Genomic DNA, 27,338 nt, shown 5'->3' on the forward strand with positions numbered 1-27,338 from the left:
ATCTGCCACTGTTCCAAACCATTGCTTGGTTGCTAGGGTAAGTAGGACCCTAGGAACCAGAAAGCCACTGAATTTAAGGTGAACTATCCCTTTAAAGCCAGGTTGTTTCTGGTGCTAGTGTTCTCCGCACTATCAAGCCCATGCTGTGACTCACAGATTCCAGAAAACTACCGTCATTTGTTTCTCACCATTTCACCGAAATAAGGAGTAGGGCATGAATCACTGTACCTTATTATTCACCACTTTATATTATTGGTAAGCAGGGAGTATGAAGCTCACAGTTAGAAGTTCTCTCAATCCCTAGCTTTATCATGTCTGAAGCTTCTGTATTCCAGTCCTACGAGCTGCTAGATATTATTTTAGACTACAAGAAGTTACAGTGCAGTGCCGCACTCTAGTGGTAGATCAGCAGTAAGCAGCCATCGAGCCCAGATATCTCTATCCCAGCATGCATTTTTATGTTACTCTAGGGAAATAGGAGAGTTGAGTGTTTAATTATATCCGCCACTGCTGCATGGCTGACAGCCCATAAAATTTAAACTACCACAAGAGCCTACTCACCCTTTCTCAGAGTTCATATCCTACATTAACATATGCAGAGATAAAAGTAAAGTAATTGGCCACAAGTACCAAAACCAACCCAGGCAGGTAGCAGGCTTGGGGCAGCAAGTAGGGTTGCCACCCATCCAGTTTTGTATGTATAGTAAACTAATGTCACAATTTACTTGATATCAAACAGGTTATATCATTGAGTTTCAGTGGCTGATAGCAAAGAACTGGAATACATAGTCGGAATGTCACACAGGGTACACAGATATCAGTGTGTGATCTGTAAAGGCTTTTGGATATCACAGATGGATTTATTTTACCCCTTACCCACTATACCCATGGCAAGGGAAGGGGGACACTCATATCCAACCAAACTGTCTTCCATCAGGCTTCAGTTGTTTATTAGCTGTAGATAATAAGTAGGAACTATAGATCATGGTTCCAAGGCACCAACAGCTGACATAGCAAGAAACTGGATCAATAGCAAGAGCGCAGCAGAGTATTTTCATTACCAAAGGCATAGGCACCAACTCTCTCTATACTATACCTACTATCCCATAGCCACAATCCCTTCCCAGAGGCTATTATCCCCCCCACTGCTACTATAGGCACCATCTCTCCCTACTATACCTGCTATCCCACAGCCACAGTCCCTTCCCAGAGGCTATTATCCCCCCCACTACTACTATAGGCACCATCTCGCCCTACTATACCTGCTATCCCACAGCCACAGTCCCTTCCCAGAGGCTATTATCCCATTGCTACTATAGGCACCATCTCGCCCTACTATACCTGCTATCCCATAGCCACAGTCCCTTCCCAGAGGCTATTATCCCATTGCTACTTTAAGCACCATCTCTTCCTACTATACCTGCTATCCCACAGCCACAGTCCCTTCCCAGAGGCTATTATCCCACTGCTACTATAGGCACCATCTCTTCCTACTATACCTGCTATCCCACAGCCACAGTCCCTTCCCAGAGGCTATTATCCCCCCACTGCTACTATAGGCACCATCTCTCCCTACTATACCTGCTATCCCACAGCCCCAGTCCCTTCCCAGAGGCTATTATCCCACTGCTACTATAGGCACCATCTCTCCCTACTATACCTGCTATCCCACAGCCCCAGTCCCTTCCCAGAGGCTATTATCCCTCCACTGCCTACTATAGGCACCATCTCTCCCTGCTATACCTGCTATCCCACAGCCACAGTCCCTTCCCAGAGGCTATTATCCCTCCACTGCTACTATAGGCACCATCTCTCCCTACTATACCTGCTATCCCACAGCCCCAGTACCTTCACAGAGGCTATTATCCCCCCACTGCTACTATAGGCACCATCTGTCCCTACTATACCTGCTATCCCACAGCCACAGTCCCTTCCCAGAGGCTATTATCCCACTGCTACTATAGGCACCATCTCTCCCTACTATACCTGCTATCCCACAGCCCCAGTCCCTTCCCAGAGGCTATTATCCCCACTGCTACTATAGGCACCATCTCTCCCTACTATACCTGGTATCCCATAGCCACAGTCCCTTCCCAGAGGCTATTATCCCCACTGCTACTATAGGCACCATCTCTCCCTACTATACCTGGTATCCCACAGCCACAGTCCCTTCCCAGAGGCTATTATCCCACTGCTACTATAGGCACCATCTCTCCCTACTATACCTGGTATCCCACAGCCACAGTCCCTTCCCAGAGGCTATTATCCCCACTGCTACTATAGGCACCATCTCTCACTACTATACCTGGTATCCCACAGCCACAGTCCCTTCCCAGAGGCTATTATCCCACTGCTACTATAGGCACCATCTCTCCCTACTATACCTGCTATCCCACAGCCACAGTCCCTTCCCAGAGGCTATTATCCCCCCACTGCTACTATAGGCACCATCTCTCCCTACTATACCTGGTATCCCACAGCCACAGTCCCTTCCCAGAGGCTATTATCCCACTGCTACTATAGGCACCATCTCTCCCTACTATACCTGCTATCCCACAGTCACAGTCCCTTCCCAGAGGCTATTATCCCACTGCTACTTATTGCTCAGTATAGACCCTATCTCATCGCAGGTATGTCACTCTTTGCAAAGAGAGAGGAATAAATGTAAAACATTTGAAATCAAGTAGCAATACACTTATTAATACAAATATTGAATGGCTGACACTATCAAGCATTTTATTGTATCCCCAGATTTAAGGGATTCCATTTACTCTCAGGAATTCCAATTTGTAGTTTTTTCTCCTGCCCTTGTGCAGCTGCTTTGTCTTACAGCTCTACATTGCAAACATGGTGCTGAATGTTGGGCAGCTGGTGAGGAGCGTAATAGACACTTTCTAGGCATCAGTATGTGTACTGAAACACTATATATATATATATATATATATATATATATATATATATATATATATATATATTGTATGCCATGGGTAGACTAGGTGGTCTCGCAGGATGGTGTGATGCATTGCACCCACAACCACAATACTACTGTATTGACAACTACATATTGACTGCAATTCTGCAGTTTCTACCTGTAACCAGTAGATGGTGCACCTGCTTGTCACTTCTTCATCCTGCTTCCCTGGTTATAGATGCCCATAATGCAGTGAGAGAATCCTGTCAGAGCTGAGCCTGGCCCTAAACCTCTCTCAGCCTAATAAAACTAGTGAAAAAAGGAGGAGAAAGTGCACAGTGTTACATTTTTTGGGTACTCTAACAATCTCTAATAAAACTGTGCAGACTACAGGAAAATACCTACAAGTGCTGCCTTTCTTTAATAATGTCTCTTTGTTCAGGGTATTAGAAAATTTTGGGGATATGGGAGACTCCCCTGCTACCATCAAGCCACACCCCATGGTTTGCTAAAATTTGTACTCTCCTGGTTTCTTGTAAGGGGATAATAACACATTTGGAAGGCTGTGAGAATGAAAAAATTGCTCCATATATAAGCAGGGAATAACCCGATAGTGTTTAGTTATATCATCCGTTATAACCAGAGGTAAGCAGGTCTGAAATGGCATTCAAAATAGGCCCAGGCATTTCAAGTACACAGAGGCCCAAACAGCCCCCACCAGCCCAATAAATAGTGACTGTCTATGGCATCTTACAGAACTCAGAGATTGCCAGGCTGGGCATGGAGGTAAGTAATGTTCTTTGTATACCTATAACCACTAGAACAAGTGGATTATAAGGAATAATGTACCACTACAATAAAATATAAGCATGTATAAAATTAGCTTGAAGTTTCATGACCTGTATAAAAACCCTCAACCTGCAGCCTAATACTTTTTTATACTTTTAAAATCAGGGCCGAGTCAAGCCTTGGGTGGCAGAGGGAGATAAGGGACATGGATTGTGGAGAGACAAGAGCTTTGACTAGGGCTAAGCAGAAAGAAGAGGTACATGTCTAGCACCCCCAACCATTCTGCCCAAGGAACATGTTTCTTCTGATTGCCCCTAGTTCCAGCCCTGTTAAAACATCTTGTATCCTTATATGTTACAATGGGGGTACATTAATGTCCGTTTATTTGATTTTCAGACAGTAATAAGTTGAGTACAGTATTTTGAGATAAAGTCATTTGTTTCAAAGAAAAGCACTCTAGGTCAAAAAGGCTCTGTCAGTGGGAGGCCTTTGTAGTGTGCAGTCTGGTGAGTGGGAATAGGGATGACCTTTTCAGTCTTTTTGGAAGCACTTGGTGGAGAGGGGACATGGGTAGGCAAGAAGCCTCAGTATGGGAGGGCCTATTTGGTATCCCAGTTCAGATTTGTAACCACCCCTGGTAGCCTTGACACCTGTGAAATCATGACCTTGGAGGGTTTCATTGGCGGATGCACCCTCAAGGGAAACACACCTTCGGAAAATGTAATGCCCAACAGTTAACTTGTCTATCACCAATCAGGGGAGACTTTAGGAGATTGACCCGGCTGTCTGAAGTAACTCTGAGGAAGGATCCTGGAAGAGTGCTGGTTTATTCTGGTTTATATACTGATGTAACATTTAGTATGTTTTCGTAAAGTTTGTGTTCCAGTGTTAGACTACTGCGCTGGCAATAAAACAGTTTGTTTGTTCAGCAGTTACAAGTTTCAAGTTCCTTCATTTTATTTAATTTGACAAAAAGCAGTGACTTTTAGTATTGATTGTTCCATACCACCGAAAATATGCAAACTTTGTCTCCAACCAAGGTCTTCCATGTTAATGCTTTGTGAAACACTCTGGAATGTAACTGTATTAGAATTGTATGCAGGGACTCACAGGGTTAAATCCCCTACTGCTTTGGGAATTCCCCTATCTGTGACCTATGCCCTGTGTGGGGTGTTTTCCCAGGGATGTTATGACCAGTTCCTGTTTAATAATACAGACAGGAGCAGGAGCTCTTCCTTTTTGGAATCCACCTACCATACAAGGTGGATGCTGCTGGAGAGAATGGAGTCCCCTTTAAAGAAGCGTGCCCTAATAGAACCAAGCCCTTAATGAAAATTAGGAAACAGGGACCCCAAGACAGAGGTATTAAGATAGTGAAAGAAATAACCCCTGTAACAGTACACCACAGAGGTGTGAGCTAGAAAAAACAGCACTTGACTCCAACCAGGATCGATAGGCTGGATGTAGCTCTCCCAGGGGAAGCTTAAATATTGTATAAACCTATTGTATAAGTCCTGAATTAGTGTGCAAAGTATGGAGTAGCCAAGTACTGCCCATACATAAACAGGTGCAACTCTTTGTGCTCCATTCTGTGAAGACTTGTGCCTATAGGAGGCATATTCAATTACCAAGAGGGAAAGTGCATAAAACTTAGTGCATGCATCAAACTTCATGTTATGAAGAAAATCATGATCCAGTCCTTGTGACAACCACCATTACCTCCATGAAATTTAGTAAAGAAGCAAGACCCATTTCTGTTACATACATATGTATATTATGTACACAGGGTTTTTCCGAATTTCTGCTTACAGAATGTTCTACAATACATGAAAGACCTTAAAATGACAAACAAAAGTCCAGGAGATGCAATAGTGCTGGAATCACATGACATAAAGACCCGGTTGCCACAGGCCCAGCACTCTTCCAAATGCTTGTCCTGGAACAGTCCTATTGGTTGTTACAGCCGGTAGTATTCGGGTTTCCATCACTTTGTTTTTTGCGCCGTTTGTTGAGGAGTTTATTGGTGGAGGAGTTGAGATCTTTGATCTTTACTTGGTCATAATCTACTCTCATTGTGGCCAAAGCACTCGTCATCTCTTCCTGAGGGAACAAGAGAGAAGAAAAGAAATAATGAGCAATAAAGAAATACATTTGGGTATGCAGAACTGTGAACAGTCTCTGGATTAATAAAGATCATCAGGGTCTGGACATGCAGAAGGTACACTGGTCGCTGGCTACTCACCTTCACCTCATCCCAGTGCTCCTTGTCCTCCTGCAAAACTCGAGCTGTGTGCAGAGGAGTCTGAGGCACCACCATAGATTGCTGTAACAACAACAAGATCTGTCACTCAATAGCCCAAGCCTGCGTGGCACATTCATGAGCAACTAGTACATGTGGACATTCAGTTTTGGACAAAGGAGGATAGCCCCAGAAAAGACATTTCTCAAAAGCAGCTGTTAAAGGGGAACCCCACCCAAACACAACTTAAGCTTTTTAAAAAATAAACATCATTTCAAGCAACTCTGCAATATACATTTGAATGTAATAATATGGCTTGGAACATACACCTAAGCCTGGCCCCCTGTTCCCCTGCTGATCTGGCTGACTACTTTGACACTCAAAAAAATGCAACAGTAGTCGACTGTACTCAGCCTGCATCCGCCCAATCCCACAATGCCCAAACGGGATGTCAATAAAAAGAGTAACATCACAGTGCAATTCATTGTGGGTTATGCAGATCCTGCATGCTGTCTGTAAGCTGTGAAGAAGTTGTTACAATTTGTAACATTAATGTTTTAGTCCCTCCTCCCTGTAAAATTATTCGAATGATGCAGAGACAGCACTGTTTGCAGCTGTTTTCAACATATAAAAATGGTAGTTATTCATACTTTTTAAAGGAACAGATTACAGTGATAGGGAGTTTCTGTGTTGTGTGGGGCTCTTTAACTTTGGTTTGGAAGCCAGAGTTTCCCTTTAAAATCAAAAGGCAATTACAGTTGTACATACATTTATCCATGGGTGGTTCATGAACTGGGTAATAGACATCCTCTCAGTTGGGTCAGTCTTCAGCAAGTGTTGGATCATCTGCTGAGCTGAAAACACAAGAAATGATGGTGATTACTGGGCTGAATGTTTTCTGCTGATATCCTCTTATGAGAGATCATTGGGCAGTATATTTAAATCAAATTTAAGCAGAATAGAAACTAAAACACTGACTCTTAAATTGGGAGAGGGTGAATCCTTTGGCTGGCCACACGGCTGCTTTGTGGGACTGTATACCCCAGGGTTTGTCTTTAGGCCACTGAGGATTCTCCACCAAGTCCCAGAATACTTGCTCTTTCAGGCTTTTTACAATGTGTTTTTAGCAAGAAAAAAAAAAAAGATGGGCAATTGCCCTAAATTCCTTTTAAACAGTATTAGGCTACAAGGCTTTTGTGTTGCTTTCCATGGCAAGCAGCCTCATGCCTTGTAAGCCCTACTTTCCTTCTAGGTTCCTTCAGTTGGGCCAAGCTGTACTGCGCGTTAGGGTGCTACATTGTATATTGTATTACACCCTGGGCTTAGAGAAAGATTCATATAAATGTTATTTAATTTGTGGTATCACCATCATAAGAACCCTGGCTTTCATACCTGAATAGCAGAGCTGAAGTGAGGTATAAACTAAATTACTGCAGACAGCTTGCAATCATCCTATCAGTGATTCTACATCGAGGTCTGAAACAGCCCAGCAGATGGCACTGTTGTAACAAAATTCATTCATATTTACAGTACACATTCCCATTAATATCTACGAATTTTGAACAAAAATGTAAATTGTAAAAGTGTTTAGAATAGCACTGTCAGCAATTTTACATTCACTTAATTTAAAGGTTTACTTACGCTTTAAAGGAGACCTAAACCCTAAAAATGAATATGGCTAGAAATGCCATATTTTATATACTGAACTTACTGCAGCAGCCTAAAGGATCAGCATCTCTATAACAGTAATAATCCAGGCCTTCAAAGTTGTCACAGGAATTCCCCATGTTGGATCTTGTTAGGATTATCAGTGTCACTACACAATGGCAAAATAATAGAGAGAGCATACCCCACAGTCACAGGGTGGCATGGGGACAGGGAGGCCCAGACTAGAACCGAGGCCCACCAGCCCAGTCCGACCCTGTAAGCAACACACGAGATGCAACTGAGCCTGCTGGGGAAAGGGGCTGCTTGAGGTTGCTACTCTGCGCCAGGCCCATCCGAAGATGCCACTGACACCGCACATGCTCAGTGGGCTCTGGGCAGCTGTTGAGAAGCTAAGCTTAGGCACCATTGCAAATTATCTAGCAGGAAATGAGGTTTGTCATATAAGCTGCTGCTACAGGGCTGATTAATAAATTTGGATACTAATTGCATTGTTTTGGATCCAACCTAATGTCTTTAATGGACATTAGGTTGGATGTTTTCACATCTCAAAATGCATCATAGTTCATGGTGTATAAAACACTGACAGGTTGGAGACTCTGTTGACTGATATTTACCCAGGACCCTTTGCCATTTGACACTGGGGAGTCGGGAAGATGTGTGGAACATGGCAGAATGTGTATAATAATAAAAGTTTTAATTTGCTTTAGGAAAGATTGGGGAGAGAGAAATGGTGAAGCTGCATGCCTGTGTATCAGACCAGTTTGAAAAGACATTGCATATCAGTTGAAGGAGTATTAAATGCACATTAAAGAAGAAAATTTCAATTACAGATAGAAAATACTGCACAACTGGGCCTAATATAAACTGCTGGAGAATTTAATTACCAGGAATTAACTGGTTTAATCTAAGTGGCAGCATAACAAAGGGAGGACATGTTTATAATAGCTGTATGCCATTTCAGACTGCAGAGGCTCCAGCCAGATACAATACTCTTTTAGATCTCATTAGGAGAATTTCCAAAGAATCCAGTAAGGGAGAATTTGAGCAATAAGGTCAATAATGAAGTCTCAATGGATGAACCAAATGTGCATGTTGGCTTAAGAGATGCCAAAAATCAAATAGGCATATGTGCTAAGGGCATTAATATATAACTAGTAAGGTAATCTGAGTGTCTCTGCTTCTGTCACTGGGTGCCATGGTCCCCTCTAGGGGTACTGCATTATCCATGGTGTTCCACAGTTACTACCTTTTCTGTTTGTACAGTGATAAAATGCCAGCTAGTTGGCAAGCCCTGCCTGTATCCAGGGGGGTCTGTGTGGCCTGTACCTTCCAGAAGCTCTAAAGCACTACAGCAGGGAGTGCAACTAGGTAACTCAACAAGTTTTTTAAATGCATCAGTTGCCATGGTTACAGATTCTATAGCTGCCATTTGCGTGAAGGCAAGATAATTGCTGTTTTAATAGAAAGCACTTTAGTGTGTGTTGGGCGAGAGAAAGGCACAGTTATTGTTCTGTTAGCTAAGGTGGCAGGATGCCAAGCTTTTCTCTTTACGGTGTTGGTATGTTAGATATGTCTGCATTGGATTTATACTGCAAGCAGCAATATTCCATACATCTAGGTTGAACCTGAGATCAATTTATGGGTTTTGCAAGGCTGCAAGAAGTTTGAAAAAGTAACCCTATCACTTGTAGGCAGACAAGCCTGATAGCCAACAGAAAACAAGACAGCATTACTGCACATGCAATAATAATTATTATTACTGACACACTGGGGGTCATTTATAAAATTCAAACAGCCCAGAAATATTCGCACAGTGAACATATTTGCCCTGCCATGTTTATGTTTATAAAGTGGGACTGTTCTTAAAGCTTTTTAAATATGGCTTATTCGCTAATTGTGTTCAAGTTATGCCACAACGTCGGTGGCGGAAAAAATATTGGTTAAGCTGATTTTGAAAATTGTACATTTATATTCGCAATGTGAAAATCGGCGCTATACTTGCACACAATAAACACGCACAGAGGGCAAGCTCATGAAAATCGCAATCTCATTTGCAATTTTTCACTGTGATTTCCAAAAAAAGGAAAGATGGGCACATCAGGGCAAAATTTAAGAGCTTAGAGGAAATCATGCCTAAAAAAAACATTTGCAAATAAAATATGTGCTGCATGAACTTTATAAATGACCCTCAATGAATTTCAGTTTTAGAACAATTATCACATTCTCCCTCCCAGGTAAAGGACAAGGAAAGGGAAAATGCTATTAACTGGGCATTGTCAATATGTCAGGTACATTTTCTTGAGAGTAAACTCTTCAACCTTGGCCTAGCACTGCTGTTTGATAAACACATTGGCCCAGGGTATCTTTATTACGGGCGTTTCTCCATTACCTTCTACCATTTCCCTGATGATTCCTTGTGTTTGCTGGCAAAATTCTACTGGGCAGTATAGTATCGGAGCACTAGCAGTAAAATGACATAGATTGACTACATTGCAGATGAACAGTAACGGACTGCTGCAAAGGTTCCTTGAGATGTGGAAGGGGGTGCTTATTATGGAGAGCTTATTTTATAATTTCTGTCATGTTTCTCACACATTTAAATCGGGGGAAAGGTATCCATTTGGGCTTTTGCCTAAAGGTTTCCACGGGCAGGGTCAATTGTCAGCTCATTTGGAAATTCTCTGCCATACTGGTGAACTAAAGTCCATTTACTCAATGAGACAAAATGACCACTTCCAGTCAAAAGCCTTATTCCTTCAGATATCCATTGGACCAGGTAGAAAGTCAGGCTGGCATATCTATGTATGACCTTGCACTTATATTCACTAAATGTCTTCTGTTATTTAAACACCCCAAAGCACATGTCCAGACTACCTTGCCCTGTACTAGGTTTGCCACCTGTTTGGTTTTGAACTGTTTTTTTAGGAATGTTTGGGTCATGGCCATGCCCCCAAACATTCCCCTAAATATCATGACCCCACCCCTTTATGTCACTGCTCTGCCCCTGAGATCATCACCATCTAACATAACAAAACTATCCAACTTTCTATTCTACTGACCATGGGGAAAGCTTGTCTCTCAAGAGATACACAAAAGGTATACATACAAAGTTCATTTGTAATTGGGTTCTGCAAGGACAACTATACGCATATATATATATATCCCTCAAATCAACAGGTTAAGTTTTCTGTGATGCTCAAGGTCTGTACCTTCCTGTGACACATCATTCCACTCAGGTGCTGGAAACTCATACTGTCCCATACGGATTCGTTTTTTCATACCCGGGGAGATGGCCTGACCTGTGTTAGAATAGAAAGGAGGATACCCACAGAGACTGGAGGAGAGACAGAAGGGGGAAAAGATACAGATGCACAGGATGAGAATAAGTGGAAAGATTAAGGAAAGAAATAGAACACCAAGGGGATAAAGATTAGAGAAAGTGAGGATGAAATGCAAGAGAGGTCAAAAGGAAGACATAATGGAGAGGGAATTTGGGAAAGACAATGCAAGTGAAGCATATATTAGAAATAGGTAATATTTAATGAGAATGCAGGAATAAAGAATAGTAGAGATGGGGAAAGAGAAGGAAACATGAGGTTAAAATATAACAACCAAATATGAGGATGGTGGCAAATAACTGACTGCAGAGGAAGTATTAGAATGGGTGGTTAAGACATGAGCAAGTACAGGTGAGCCCATAGCACCATATCTCTGTATCTGGATAGTAAAGCTTAGTGTGAAATACTCACAGTATATACATGATGACTCCCAGTGACCACATGTCGCATGACTTATCATACTTTTCTGGACCCAACACTTCTGGAGCTGTTAAAATACATAGGAGCCAAAAGGTTACTGCAGTTTAACTTACCGAGCTGACTATCCCTGCCCTAACAGGTGCAACTGCAGTATTAACTTCTAAGGGATTATAATAAGCTAATTTCCGGCTTCTGCATCTGATATAGGGATGAAGCTCATTACTGGCCCTTGGGTAACCTGTGAAGGTTTATACTCTCACTTACCCACATAATATGGTGTATAGCATGGGGTCTGGAGTGCATTCTGAACTGTTGTTTCTTTGGAAAAGCCAAAATCTGTGATCTTGAGCTCTGCGTTGCTGTCCTTGTGGGTGTAGAGGAGATTTTCTGGCTGAGAACCCAAGAGAATTGACTGTTACTCAACTGGAAATACTATGAACAGAACAATATAGATGGATAGCCCTACACTGGTTGCCAATAATAAGACACCCCCCTAACCCCCCTGTTTGTATTAATGTATTCTACTGTACAGCGCTGCGTACATAAGTAGCGCTTTATAAATAAAGATATACATATACATACATACAAGAGATAAAGGAATTTAAACTAAGACCATCCCAGGCAATGCTTGTGGGGTGATATGAGCTGACCTTGACATCCCTGTGAGCGATATTCATTCCATGGAGATGCTGTATGGCCATTCCTATGTCCCGCATGATCTCTGATGCCTCTGGCAGAATGAGAGGGGTGTTAGGTGTTGGTCACAGTGTAGTGTTACTGCCTCTGACCAATCCTCAGACTCTATTGCATTGGCAAAACAGTCATTTTTACTTTATTGTGTCTCTTAAACTGACTTCCAACCACCTGGTGCTCCGTCTCCCACCCAAGCTTTGCTGGCTCCCAATAATCAGGCCCTGTATGGTGTGATGGTTGGCCATTCTTGTTGACCCTTTACCTCTTTCAGTGAATGCTTGGTCGCCTCTCTTCTGGATGCGAGTGAACAGCTCCCCACCCTGCATGCTGCCAAGCACAGGCCATAAGAGAAAAAGAAAAACATAAAAACAAATGCAGATATTGATGGTGTGTATCATGCAGGGCAAAAATATCTGCTGCTTCAGAGGTAGGTATGGCTAGCCACAGATGCTACTAAAATACAACTCCCGCTATACTCATACTAAAGGTTTTTGGAAGGGGCCACTCATTTTTCTACAGCAGACATGTTCTGAGCAGAACAACCATGTCCCTGTGGTGGATAAATATGCTACTAAATGACAAGAGTTGACAGGGGTACCCCAAGTTCATACATGGTATGAGAATATATATAAAACCTAGGGAGTCCTAGATTAGGCATTTGAAAATTATCCCTCCAAACGTGGCAAACCACAAATCTGGAGCTGGCTGAGGATCCTGGGAGTTAGCGTGGGACTGGGGGAAGGGATCCTCAGCAGCTGCTTCCAGCTAACAGCAGCCTGCCACCCACTGGGGTGTTTTTGGGAGGCAATCATGGGTCCTGTGCTATTTGCAGTTGCCACAGGACAGGGACCCACAATGATGCCAGGCATTTGGATCGCCATGTTTGGAAGCAGCAATTAAAAGTTCCTTAGCACTTATGTCATGCATGGAGAGTAGCTGGAACTTGTAATAGGTGCCATGATTATTATTTTCTGTGGGGCAAGTTTTTCACTATGTCTAATTTTTTGTGGTAATCAAGGTGCTGAGATTTGCAGAGGAATGCCTCCCAGAAAAGGAAAACACGGTGCAGAAGTCGCATCAGTGCCTTTGCAAATGACAATTACTCATCCATGGCTTCTTGAAGAACTTACCCCTTCTGTCAACAAGAAGCAATTTTGCTTGATATTCTCATCACGGCTAATGAGTGTGAATGTTTGGGTAACAACTGAAGGTTCTGAGCTAATGATGTTGCTTCCACCTTCACAAAAGGTAAACTGCATGAACCAGCTAGTGTTGTGCCCACCCCATGTACGGTCACAAGTGCAGTGAGCAAAGTGCAATTTCAAGTGTAATTGCCATGCTTTTTTACAAAATGCAGCATCATTGTGGTTGCAAAGGGGTGCTGCTTTTGGTGCAATTGTGCTGTGCCTCCTGCCAATGTGGGTGATTTGGGAAAATTGCCAAAATTGCGCCCACATTGTGTCACAATTGTGTGGAAGTCTTCAGACATTACTTCAAGTGTTTGGCCTGTGATAGATGTCGGTCAGGGTTCGACTTAAGGTGCAAGTGTGCTGCATCAGAACAGTAGGCAGGAAAAAACTATACAGAAGTGCAAGGAACACATTTTGATGCAGATACCTTTAATAAAAAGTGGTGTTATTCGCACCTGTACATTTGCACCTGCACTTGCGGATGTACATGAGCCCTAAGCAGGGAAACTCTGTAGCTACCCCCACCTCCTGACCAGGCAGCAGCTCCAGCATCAATAGGCACAGCACACTTGCGCCTAAAAAATGGGGAACAGACTTCACACATACATCGAACACCGGAATTACGCCAGACAAACTTCCACACAATTATGTTTGATTTGTGACAAAATATGTGTGCAGTTGTGGTAATTTTGCTAAGTCAGATGCAATTGTGGTAGGTACAGCGCAAATATATTAAGAGCATCACCCCTTTGTTACTGCAACAATGCCAAAATTCTGGGTAAAAATGCTGTATTGTGCGAAAAATAACATGCAGATTGCCTTCAAAATTGCACTTTGCTCACTGCACTTGCAGACATACACGTGCTCTTTAGACTAGTGGTCTTCAGAAGTGGGGACCCAAGTTAGCACCCAAGGCAAAGGTGCATACAAGTCAAAAGGATATATATATATATATATATATATATAGGTTTTTGACTTAAGGAAGCTAGCCATCCTATTTTCCTGGAACAATTATCTCATATATCTGTAACCTGATTATAAGCTACAGGGGGCCCTCCAATGGGAACCAAAAAAAGCCAGAAAGCCACTGCCTCAGACAGTAGCACATCTTTCTTCAAAATATAAATCAGTCCCCTTTGCTCTATGCAGGTGAGTTTTGAAGAGCTTGAACCATACCACTCCATGACAATGAGCAGGCATCTCTTTGAACGATGTATATTTTCATAGACATCTAGCACGTGTACAATGTGTGGTCCTTCAGATGCTCTGATGTGACAATCCACCTCTCGCCGAGCTTTGGGGCTATCATACAGGATCTGTGGAGACACACAGCCATATTCCCCTGTTAATTAATATGCATGTGTGGAACATATCACAGTTATGTATGTATATATACCACTTGGTAATGTCTGGAGGTCAGGCACAGTACTATAATCTATATTGCTCAGAATGCATCAGTGTCAGAAATGTCCATCTTGATCAACAAGGAACGATTATATTACCAGGAACTAACTACGTTGATTGACCTCTGTTTATTGAATTTACTACTTGACAGCACACAGAGGCTATTACTTTGAATTCTACCACTCTACAACACTGTGCAGACAGCAGGACCTCAATGGCACATAAGTAATTTTTCTTTCATGATAAACTTCCCAGCACCATAGGATGGCACTGTTTTTCTCTGATGCACTGATGCAATTTACAGAGACAGGGGGAATGTAATAACACACTAGGAACTCAGAGCAACCAATTAACAGCTCTGCTGTATGAAAGCAAGCATCTCATTTGCTGGAATGGGTTACCAGACCTGCAACAAACATCCCACCTGTTATTACAGTTCCCTCTATATGTGCAGGGCTATATAATATACCAAGAATACCATATAGGATATGCATTATTGTCTTACTTATAACATTGTGTTGGAGCACCCCTATTAAATAACAATTAAGACTAAACCATGAGGGCTGAGTTCTGGATATAATGCCAGAAATGTAACCTTGTTTTTACATCTCTTATAACATTGTCTTTGCATTCTATTTTAAAATTTGCCCTAAAAATGCTTTTACATTCCCTATCTGATCCCCCATGTTCCTCTATGTGGGGGCTGCCATATTTGTGCAGCAGGAGTCCATTAGCATCAGAAGCTATAACTGACAGGCTGAGAAGGGACAGTCAGGTTGGCAAAACAGTCAGGTTTAGGAACAACTACTTACAACCAACATGACCTGTAGGTAACTTTTAAAGTACATTCATATTTTGAAGAGAAGTTTTTTAGTATCATTATAACTTTAAATGATTACTGTGCCCCTCCAACACGTCCCCCTGCATCCCACCAACAGCCAACAGAACTGAACATTGTAATTCAACAACAGACTGGTGGTCAGGCTTATAACATTTATGTTTTTTATTGCTTTATTTTTATTGTACTAAAAGAAATACATTGTCACAACTTCTCATTTTAGGCAATACGCATAATAGGCAGGTTCCTAATTTTCTAACATAGATGGCAAATTCCATTAGATTACTGTCATAGCAACCAATCACACCCTTGTTTACATGTTCTTACTTGTACTGTAGCAGAAAGACTAAAACCAATTGCTGATTGGTTGTGTGGGTAAAACCACTGGTTTTATTTAGTCCATATGTTACTACATAATCATCTTTATATTGTTCATATATATTTTAGTTCTGAGGAGAACAGAATCCTTCTTCGTTGGCATGTGCCCTCGGCTTGTAACCGCTGAGCTAAACTCAGCCGAAAAGTTAATTGGATTTGTTACAAAGTTTCTGCTTTTCATTGGATTTGACTCCATTTATCTAAATCGGAGTTACTGAGCCACATCTTGAAAACAGTTTAATGACCACATATCACAAGGAAGACGGCCCCCCTACACTCCTGGGCAGCCTACTGTTGAGGTTTTTGCTTCCTCTATAGTTACACCACTGCCCAATTACATTGCAACACACTGGATAATGCAAAGAGTTTCAAACTCAGTGCTCAGTATTCCTAGGTATATAATATTAATATACTGTAATTGGATATACTGTCAGGGGATATACTGTTATTAGACTGCCAGGGAATATACTGACTTTATATGTCAGGGGATATACTGTCATTATACTATCAGGGGATATACTGCCATGGGACAAACTGTCATTAGACAGCCAGGGGATATAATGTCTTTATATGTCAGGGGATATACTGTCATGGGATATACTGTCATTAGACTGCCAGGGGATATACTGTCTTTAAATGTCAGGGGATATACTGTCATTAGGCTGTCAGGGGATATACTGTCTTTATATGTCAGGGGATATACTGTCATTAGGCTGTCAGTGGATATACTGTCATTAGGCTGTCAGTGGATATACTGTCTTTATATGTCTGGGGATATACTGTCGCTGTTGTTAATACACATTTTTCAGATGTTACCCTCAAGCTCCCATAATACACCATTTATCCCATTACTGCAGTTCCTTTCCTAAAGCTACAGTTGTTGCTTCCACAAGTGCACTATAATTTTTTTCCCTATAACTTTTGCTCTGTGAGGCTTAAAAGTTGGGCAGCGCCCTGGACACTTATGTCTCTTGAAACCCAAATCTTTCTCCAGTAAAAGCACTTTAGCACAATTTCTAATGTTAAAGGCAGGCTATGGCCTTGAAAAGTAACAGCAACATGGCAGCTTCTCTCCCAGAAATTTATGTTTCTATTATTCTGCTCATTTCATTTCAATTCCAACATCACTTCCTATGAAGCCCTTTTTCTTAATTGTACGCCTATATGTCCAGTATCATCTACAGTCACCTTAAAGTGGAGCTTATGGTGCATAGTGAAATAAAAATGTAATTTTAAACAACTTTCCAATACACATTAATAGAACATGTTTAGTGGTTTTAAAATTGAACTTTCTTCATCACAGGTTTTTTTTATTAGCTAGCTTCTAGTTTGGGGGCCATGGATGTGTAATAGGGAATATGCTGCAGTTACCGACAGTTCCCAATTTGGCCATGTGGTTCCTGTTCTAAGGGGGGAATTATTGCAGAACACAACCTTTATAGTGTTGTTTCTCTTTTGTACTTCTCTGTTTCTCTCTGTTCACGAGACCTTAATGCACAGCTGGCACCATGGGAACCTTGGCCCTGTTCCTGTGACAGTCAGGCACACAATGCACACAACATATTTATCTGTGGGAACGGTAATAGTTTGGGTGGGATTAGCTGCTTGATGTCCTGGCTTAGTCTATTTAAATATACATACAGCAATATATATAGCAACAAGTATAACTTCCACGAGCTACAAAGAAATAAAGCATTATCAGGGTGTGTGGGAAGCCATTTGCCTCACAGTAACTTATTCCTGACTGAGAGAGGATATTGCTGAGAAAACACAGGAAGTGGGGAGAGCTGGGACCTCCCAGTCTGTTACAAAACACCACATGCTTGACATGGTTTCATATACAGGGTGACTGCTGGTCTGCTTGCTAATGGAAACCTTGCTGTTCATGTTTCAGCTTTAGGCGCCACCCCTAAAAAGCCCAAGAAGGGTTGGCAATAAACCCCTTCTTTCTGTTAGCTGTCAGGATCCACAGCCGCAGCAGTGCAGACTTTCAGTCTCTATAGAAACTAGCAGAGACCCCTGCACAACAGGAACAATATCATTGGCAAATATCAACCTGTTGAGCTCTAAAAAAAGCTCTTCTAAATGGTACATCTGACAACACCCCCAATCTGCCCAGGTCATTCCCCATTACACCTGAATGAGACCACAACCTGTGAAAAATGCCACCCATCCCTTGTCACCTCATTTTCCCCCCACAGTTCAGACATTGTAGGCTTTCTTCTTCCATGGGGCCACTGACAGGATTTATTGATTTATTTTTTGCCCCCCCCCCCCTCCTCCCATGGTGGCCATAATTACAGTGTCTATAAAACTAACCCATAACTCTTTTTTTTTGCACCTGAAAGCAAGACCAGTCTTATTCAGTGTTGGCAGTACCTTTATAAAAAAAAACAGTTGGAAATTTCTGACAGATCTGTACACTGTGGAATTTTAATTCATACACTGACAGAGGTTATATTTATATTTGCTATATTAAATATTACAGACTTTATTTCAGAATATCAGGGGAAAATATTTTATTTGCACCTTCCAGTTCCTTCTGTAACTGCACTATCCTGCTACTAGGGAAGTAATACAAAGGTAATTTTCTTTCCTCAGCCTTAATTTGTATTATCACATTTACAGAGTATCTGAGGCTTGATCAAGGCGTGGGAAAGTATGAATGTTACAGCCCAGCCTTACATTAGAAACAAACACTATTACCTCATTACAAAAGCCTGTTGCACCATTCTAGTTCCAGTCACAGCAACTTGACATTCCAAAACAGAATATCTGTAGTCAGGTGTGTACATTTCTACTATTATGTGCATAGATGTCATTGAAACTTAGACAAATGAAAAGTAAGTGTAGAAATTAGAGCTTGTGCAACCTATGTACCTGTTATACTGTTGTACAACTACAATTCCCACCACCATCAGCGACCTTTGGCTCTTGGAGCCATAACTTAGTATTTAAACTGAAAAGCCAAAAGCTGATAGGGTTGCCACCTTTCTGGTGACAACTTACTGCCCTGTGAGTTGCCTGTGCCATCATTAGGGTGGGCATGAGATTAGAGGGGAGGGGAACAGGTGGATTGGGGAAGGAGGGACGGGTGGGGTGAGGAAAGGACAGGTAATTACAAATTTACTGACAACTACATTGCTTGTTTGTAAAACTGATTTACCAGCTAGGCCAGTGAAATACAAGCTGCTCAACTGTGGGAACCCTGAAGCTACAATTTGGTTTCAAGGTGGTGGTATTTCCAGAGTCCCCCCTTTTTATTAGGCACCACCTCACCCTAATAGTGTGCCTTATTTGTTATTACATATGTTGGAAAATAACAACAGGGCAAACATTTGCTATGACTGCTGGGAGTTGTGTAGTAGGTCCAAGGGAGTCCTGACTGACTGATAATCAGTTTCTATATATATACAGTATGTTTTATGGTTTTTGAGGGTTCTTAAAATGGTTTTGATGTGGGTGTCGTAGTAACCCTAGTAATGTCACTGATACAGTGCATGTTTATAGAGTATAATGTACCCACTGTTGTAAAATATGAGGAGCCAAAGGCTAAGTGCTTTTATACAGGTCATTTAATGCTGATGTGACTTCAGTGAGGCATGTGACACAATTAATTATGTGACATCACTATGCACCATTTATAAGAATATATTCTACAGGATGTTTATGGCGTTTCAGTTTATATAAATTAGTAAAAAGGGAACTGAAAAAGTTGGTAAACCATACATTTTGCCTAACGGCACTCAGCCATGGGCTGAAAACAGCAGCCATGTGCCACAAGTCTTCAGGTGGCCACACACGTGGAGATTTTCGATCTTGGTCGCACGAAAGATCGTTCCCATCCTCAACAGACGTTCAGGGCTGAATCGTCAGATATGGAGGTAGAAACTATAGGATTTCTACCTCCTTCTGCCGATTCAGTCCTGAAGGTAGATTTTGCTCAGACGCCTTCAATGGCGCCCAATCAAAATCTTTTAACCCACCCAATCAGCGAGTCGTCCGATATCCGCAGTCTTCTGCAATATTGGTCGCCTCGCTGACTTGCCATACACGCACCAAATATCGTATGAAACGAGGTTTTGTACGATATCATCGGTACACGTATGGCCAGCTTTATACTGGGTGAGTAGAAAGAGAAGCCTATTTGTGGTGATAAGAAGGTGACTATCCCTCCCCCAACACTCTACCCCACCCGAGTGACCTCATCTTGGGATAATGATTAAGCTTGTGACTCAAGCCATTAATCAGATAAATGTATGAGTAGAGAGAAGTGTGAATGAATGCAGTGATAGGGACACTCAGGAGCTCAGCCTACTGTCTGCCCGCTATTCTGACATACCTCCTGTGCAATCTGGGGGGAAGGAGAAGATCTGAATTGTGTTTTGGGCTGGAGAATCGTTGGTCACAGAACATCAGTTTCTATTTATAGGGCAGATGTCAGGCAGAGCATGGGCTAGCGTGTGCTGTGTGTGTCTTGGTGTCACAAGCTTGCTTGCTCAGGTTACAGAAATTGCCCTCTGCTTTCTGTCATAATACACTGGCACAGAGAGGAAGCTATGGAAATGAGCAAAAAAATCACAGAGCCCAAACAGACCACAGAGTCCAACAACTCATGGCCCCATATTTTAATTTGAAATCTATTGCATATTCAAAAAACTGCCTAGGGAGTAAAACTGAACTGCTTTATTTAGGTTACCTTATGCCCATTTCCCTCTATTGCCCGCACTTCTGAAAAAGAACTATTCCAGTATGTGTCCAGCTTAAAAGACAAGGAAAGGGAGAATCACCAGGGCATGCCAATTTGTTGCCCTCCCCCCAAACTGCCCTACAGGGATTATTTACCAACACTGAGCAGATTTGCACCAAATTGTATATGAGCTTTGTTCAGCCAGCAGCAGATAATGAAAATTGAAGTAAAAAATTGATTGGATTTGGAAGCTGTAGGGTTCCACTTGCTGCCTGTTTATTTTTTGGTCTGGTCAGTGCATGGGAATCTATTCATTCTAATAATACAAGATTCATGGCACAGGGAAAGGGTTTTTACCATTGCTAACAGAAAAGTAGGCAGGAGTAAGGTTCATGTGGATAGACACAGGCTGAGAATAAGCCCCATGTGGCATTAGCCTAAGGGTGCCAAGATGTCAGGCACCACTAGGTGATTCTAGGCTTCTGTGGGGGTGATTCTTTGCTTCTGTGGTGCTTTTTTTTGCTTTCATTCTGTCAGCCTGCCCTTCCTCTGGATCAATAATAATGGGATCTGTGGAAGGATGCGTATGAAGGACATTTCTTCTCCACAGTTACTGTAGTCTCATGTCTGATACTCTATCCAGTGTCTGACACAGCAAAGAGAACAGAGAGTCACATGGGAGCTCATAGGAAATATAGATTACATTCAAGCACAGGAGCTGATTTACTAACCTAGGTGCTAAGTATAATTGTAAGTACAGTAAAGATGGCCATACTGTTTGAGATTTGCTTCTTTGATGAGGTCACTAAACAAATGACTAATTGTCACCCTTGCTCCTGGCAAAGTCACACTTGTCCTACTGTGGGCCTACAACAAGCTTTTGCAGGATTTTTAAACCTGCCCAATACATATCTGAGGAATTTTTGGGTACATATTAGTCTGGTGGGCTCTCCTGATGGCCCATACACAAGATGTGTTCTCATTCTGGGAAGAAAGGGTGACACCAGTTTTTAATGCCACATGTGGCCAATAAAAGTAGGCAGAACAAACCATATTGCTAATTGGTTGCTACTGGCATCTAAACTATTTAGCACCTAGGTTAGTAATTCAGCCCCTGTTTCTATAAGCCCACTGCCTGCTTAGATTTGGATTGATTTAGTGCCTAGATAGAGAAAACACAATACTGTGAATGTATGGGGCAAATTCTTAAGCTGGCCATACACGCACCAATGATATTGTATGATATGGTGGCTCGACGAGGTGACCGATATCACAAAAGGCTGCGGATATCGGTCGACTTGTCAATCGGGCAGGTTAAAAGATTTTGAACGGGCGCCATTGAAGGCTGAGCAAAATCTACATTCAGGGCTGAATCAGCAGTATCGGCAGAAGGAGGAAGAATTTCGATTGTTTCTACCTCCATATCTGACGATTCAGCCCTGAATATCAGTGGAGTGTGGGAACGATCTTTCGTGCGACCAATGGAAAAAATCGAAAATTGCTACCTGTATGGCCACCTTTAGGGTGATGGCACATGGTAAGATTTGTTGCTCACAGTTAAATCTGCGCTTCTGCATGTGACAAATCTCCTGAAAATGACTTGCAACATTAAAAATAACATTAAAATATATTAATAAAAGTGATCTGACTTAATGTTGGGAAAATGCAAAGGGAGGTAATTTCCTTGGCGACACATCTCTAAAAATGCCTTTCAAATTTTCCCATGATTATGCCAGATCTGCACAAGTAATATATTTTCCTTTCAGTAATCTTAATGTTATGATATGGCAAGTCAGTTTCGGAGATATCTTGCGCGTGGTAGTGCAGGTTTAACTACGGGTAATAAATCGTACCATGTGCCCTCACCCTTAGGGTACTGTACTGGCACATGGGGAAATTTGTTGCCCCTGGTAAATTGCGATCTGGCTTAATCAAGGGAAATTGCCTTCTTTTGCATTGTATTGCGATTAAGGCAGATCTCTGTGCATAATGTATTTTGGTTGCAGCAATCTTAAGGTAAGTAACGGAGAAGGCATTTTGGGGCTATATGTTGCCTGTGGGTGACAAATCTCCCCATGTGCCAGTACCCTTAGCCAGCTATAAGAGCTAAAATCTGTGCACCTGTCTTTGTTACACACAGTTTATATTGTTTCTCCTCAGGTGTGGTGGCCTCTAGGCTTTACTGAGCCCCAAAACTGCCAGGTAAGCTCAGTCCCCTCATTGTCTGGGCACGTTTGTGTACAATGCAGTATAAACTGGAAGCAGTTCATAGCAATAGAATCAATAAAAGAACTTTAATCAGTTTCATACAGGAAGCCAAGAAATGAAATAGAGACATTCCTGAGAGCACATGATTGTGGCACACCCTGGATCACAATACAAAGCTTGTTACACCCACTCGGTCTGGTCTGCCATATAGGGAATGAAATATACATAACCAGGCACAATCCACACACTAACACATCTTTCCTAATGCACACAGAGAACAGTGGCACCCATATATACAATGTAACACACCTTAACATCTTTCCTATGCACTCAGCACAATATTCCACACTACATTATATAGAATGTAACAACTAGCGTTGGACTAGGCCGCCGGGGTACCTGAAAAAAACGCGGTGGGTCCCGGCCCTAGTAGGCCCTGGCGGCCCATATCCAATCCACCCAGGGCGCTACTGCAATCCGCCGTCTCCCTCCCCTTAAGTGCCGCAGGTAAGTTTCTTTTAGGAGCGCTCGGGGGAGTGTTGGGGGCCTCAGCGGGGGGAGGGGTGGTGAAGGCGGCGGGGGCCATTGGGGGGTGCAGGGGCCACTGAGGCCGAAGCCCCGATGGGCCCTGCTCCCCCCAGTCCGACCCTGGTAACAACAATGTAACATTCAGAACACAACATAACATATAGAGTCACAATGTGTTTACTATACAGTATATAACAGAGATGTAGCAGTCTGAACCAAACCCAGGCCAAAATGAAAATACAACTATTAAATCTTTTAAAGGAAAGTAACACTAAAAAATTAAAGTGTTTTTTTTTTTTACGTCATTGAAATATAATATATTGTTACCCTACACTGGTTCTGTGTTTGCTACACACTCCTATAGTTTATATAAAAAATTGCCATGTAGTCATGGGGGCAGCCATTCTGGAAAAAAAGAAGAAAAGGCACAGGTCAGATAGCAGATAACAGATATGCTCTATAGCATACAATGGTGTTTTACATAGTTTATCTGTTATCTGCTATGTAACCTCTGTCATTTAGCCCTATTTCAGTTGAAATAGCTACACACCAGCTTTGTTTATATAAACTATAGTAGTCTTTCTGGAACAAACACACAACTTTTACTAGTGCAGGGCAACAGTACATTATATTTTAATAACTTTGATAAATTTTCATTTGAAATGTAAAAAAATCAATTAGTCCAATTAAACTTCAGTGAAATAGCAGCAAAGATTACTGACCAAAAATAAAAAAATCAACAAACTGATGATCTGTCACATGTATCGCCACCTTCTGAGCATATTCACTACAACTTGTAACCTAGCAACCGGAAACATTACTTTAGTCTGTACATATTATTAACAGTTATCCGGCTCAAAATTGTCCAGATATCTACTAGGCAGGTTAGAAATCCCACTGGGTTAGAACTGCATTGATGTTTTGATTTGGTCCTCTCCCAATAGGCCGTCCTAGGACCCCATTATGATCCATTATCTTTTGGATCATATCTTCACCAAACAAGCAGTTCTATAACTGGAAAAAAAAAAATGAAGACCAATAAAAAGTAGCTAAGAATTGACCATTCTAAACATACTATAAGTTATAAAACATAAATGTGAACTGAAACTCAGATTATGGGAAACACTAGGTCGGCAACAGAGCCTTTTGATTGCCCAGTGCTGCTGCTATTAGAGCATCTATATGGGTATGGGCACTAGATGCTAAGGCAACTAAGTCACATTGTCTGCGCATGTGCGCCATCATGGTAAGTAATTACCAGACATTTCCATTTCTCTCAGTGTACGATCCAACAAGCTTTTTTTTTCTCATATTCCATCTCAGAGAATAGCCATCAGTTTTTAACATAGTTTTTTAATTTTATAACAGTTCCACCCTCTTTTGGAAACAATCATTAATTCAGTTGCTCACCTTTACCCAAGTTTTGATGGGGCCTATATAATGGCCCTTTTCATCAAGGTGTTTTATATGTGTATTACCTACATTGGATGCAGATACCTAAATCCACTGGCTTGTATTGCAGGGCAGTAAAATAATATTTGCCCGTTGTGCAAAGCTGCAGCATGTTTTCATATTTCAGCCAGTGAAGATATTTCCTCTGGTCATTTACATAGATGGAAACAATTGGAGAAACATTATGCATACCCATGGCCTTGCTCTACAGATGCTCCAAATGCAGCAGAACTGTAATGTAAGGAAGCCCAATGGATTTGAGCGTTCCCTGTCAGCCCCGGAGAAATAGTATGGGAATCAATTGCACTTTTTAATGAAGTGATGTGATTAAGGCCACAGAGATATTATGCAAGAGTCAGCACATACATTAGCAACCTCAAAAAATGTATTTAATGATATAATTAGAAGACAACAGATTAGATTTTCGAGATGAGCTGCCTTGCATGGAGAATGCGACATGTGTACGAGGCATCACTCGGATCCAAATTTGTATTGAATAAACTATTTCAAATGCAAATCGTCTCAAACTAGTTGCATGGAAACTGGATGTAGATAAATATATATATAGCAGTGGGACATTTTGTAAAACTAAAGGTGGCCATATGGACAGATTTAAGCTGCCGATTCAGGCCTCCAGACCAATTCGGCAGCTTATCTGCCTGTGTATGGGGCCCTCTGTCAGCCCCCCCCCGACTGATATCTGGTTAAAATTCAGCCAGATTTTGATCGGGCGGGTATGATTTTCCTGCCAAATCAAGGGCCATATAGGCTTGTTGATGTGGTCCTTTCCTGATGGCCTGTATCCCCATCATTGTGATCTGATATCGCTCACCTTACGTGGGCATATTGGTGAGAAATCTGCTTGTTTAGTGACCTCATTTATGGCCTGACTAAGTACATAAAGAAGAATTTTCTGTTGATTTGCAGCACCTCAATAAATATATATTTCTAAGAGTTAAAATGTGGAGGAAACTAATAGTTTCTGTGCATTCTGTTACTAATGTCCAAACAGTTCTTTAGAAATGAAAGAGAATTTGTCTGGTTTCCAATGTAAGGGGCACTAAGGTGCCCATACACCTGAGTGAATATTGGCTGCTGACCAGGGCACTTTTGATTACTTGGTCAGCCTACAGGAGTTAATATGGGCCCAGGACAACGCCTTTCCTCTTAATAGTTTATCATTAGTTGGGTAGGCTAGAAATCCCTTCAACTAAGAACTGTATCAGGCTTTGTGTCTGACAGCACTGCACAGACACCCAGTGATCCAGTCCTTGGCTAAAGGCTAAACCATCAGCCAGATTTGGCCCACTACCTGGATCCCAGACAGGTTGATTCAGTGTGCATAAGGTCATTTTAAACTAGCCACATATAGACCTCAGACCAAGTCAGTTATTAATGTTTGGGGCTGGTTACATATCCATTGGGCAGGTTTGGTGGAGGAACTCGTCATGCCTTTGATGTGGTCCTCTCCCTGTGGGTGTGCATAGGCCTCTATTGTGATTCTAGTGATTGGCCTCATGGCTGAACAACTCAGATCAGTCTGATTAAGCCACTTACCTACTGTATATGACTAGATCTGCTCATTTGGTGGCCTCACCAATAAAATGAATATTTTTGCGCATTACCAGTTTAAACCTCCCTGATACATGTAGGTCTGTACACTATCCAGAAGCATGCTTTCCCTTAAGAACACGCTACTGCTGATCTCCTGAAACTAAGCACACTTCCCTATCATGTTTCTCAGCTTGCCCTCTAACCAAGCTTCATATCTCTTCCCGAAACTTCACTAATTACAGAGTTGTATGTTAACTCCCGACTGCCACATTCAGTATATTAATCACATGCCTCTCCTAGCTTACTGGGCACACAGCCGGTGTTAGAGAAGAGGCATCCCCTGGCAATAAGGTAAGACCCTATAATGGGCTGCTCTGAGGGAGTGTTACTTAAACTAGGGAGCCCTCCGGCTGTTGTTGAAGTATAACTGTAGTTAAACAAAAGCTGGAGGGCTGTAGGTTGGACATCCCTGGTGTACTGTATATATCTAACAAGTGTTAAGAAAATGTATACTTTGTACTAATGTATACAGAACTTTCCACCCCAGGGGTCCATGTGATGGACAAAGGCACTCTCTATGCTGTCCTAAAAAAAACTGGCACTGTGTACGAGATAAACTTAGTAGTGTTATTGTATTATCCCTGCCCCTAACCCTTATATTGTACCCATATACAGACTTGAACTCTCACATTCCCCTCTCCAGGCTTCCCCTCTCACTGTACCCACACTTCTCACATGTCTCTGTGGCATTCATTCTCTCTAGATGGTTCTGTATCAACATGCTGTACTAACCTTGAGTGCACACTTCTGCCCGGTGTCCCTGCGGTAACATTCCAGCACTTTGCCATTGATCCCCAGACCCAGCACCTGCTTTGACACCTTGTAATCATCGGTGATGGCATGTCGCTTAATCTCCAGCTTAACAGGTTGGGCTGGTGGGAGGGTTTCCTGGTCCCCCGTCTCCTGGACATTGGCATTCTCCTCCATAGTGCCAACTTAGGCCTCTCTGCCAGCCACCAGCCAAAGCTTCATGTCGGG

At 42.1% G+C, this 27,338-nt stretch overlaps 1 protein-coding gene across 1 annotated transcript; it reads right to left on the reverse strand.

Annotated features, from left to right (window-relative positions):
* Positions 1-4,632: 4,632 nt before the first annotated feature.
* Positions 4,633-27,338, reverse strand: mapkapk3 (MAPK activated protein kinase 3). The gene is made up of 10 exons (NM_001079394.1): positions 27,093-27,338; positions 14,425-14,564; positions 12,321-12,385; positions 12,016-12,095; positions 11,630-11,756; positions 11,357-11,432; positions 10,817-10,941; positions 6,708-6,793; positions 5,943-6,023; positions 4,633-5,800 (listed from the first exon to the last, which is right to left on the reverse strand). The coding sequence occupies exons 1-10, from the start codon at positions 27,285-27,287 to the stop codon at positions 5,648-5,650; spliced, it is 1,128 nt and encodes a 375-aa protein (NP_001072862.1). The 5' UTR covers positions 27,288-27,338; the 3' UTR covers positions 4,633-5,647.

The sequence above is a fragment of the Xenopus tropicalis genome, chromosome 4 (assembly GCF_000004195.4).
Source record: "Xenopus tropicalis strain Nigerian chromosome 4, UCB_Xtro_10.0, whole genome shotgun sequence".
NCBI classification, from domain to species: Eukaryota; Metazoa; Chordata; class Amphibia; order Anura; family Pipidae; genus Xenopus; species Xenopus tropicalis.

Coding starts and splice junctions, on each gene's coding strand:
- mapkapk3 (NM_001079394.1), bottom strand. CDS start 27,287: ATGGAGGAGAATGCCAATGTCCAGGAGACGGGGGACCAGGAAACCCTC. Junction 11,433..11,629: donor CTATACACCATATTATGTGG/GTAAGTGAGAGT, acceptor GTATTTTAACAG/CTCCAGAAGTGTTGGGTCCA. Junction 5,801..5,942: donor AGCACTGGGATGAGGTGAAG/GTGAGTAGCCAG, acceptor TTGTTCCCTCAG/GAAGAGATGACGAGTGCTTT.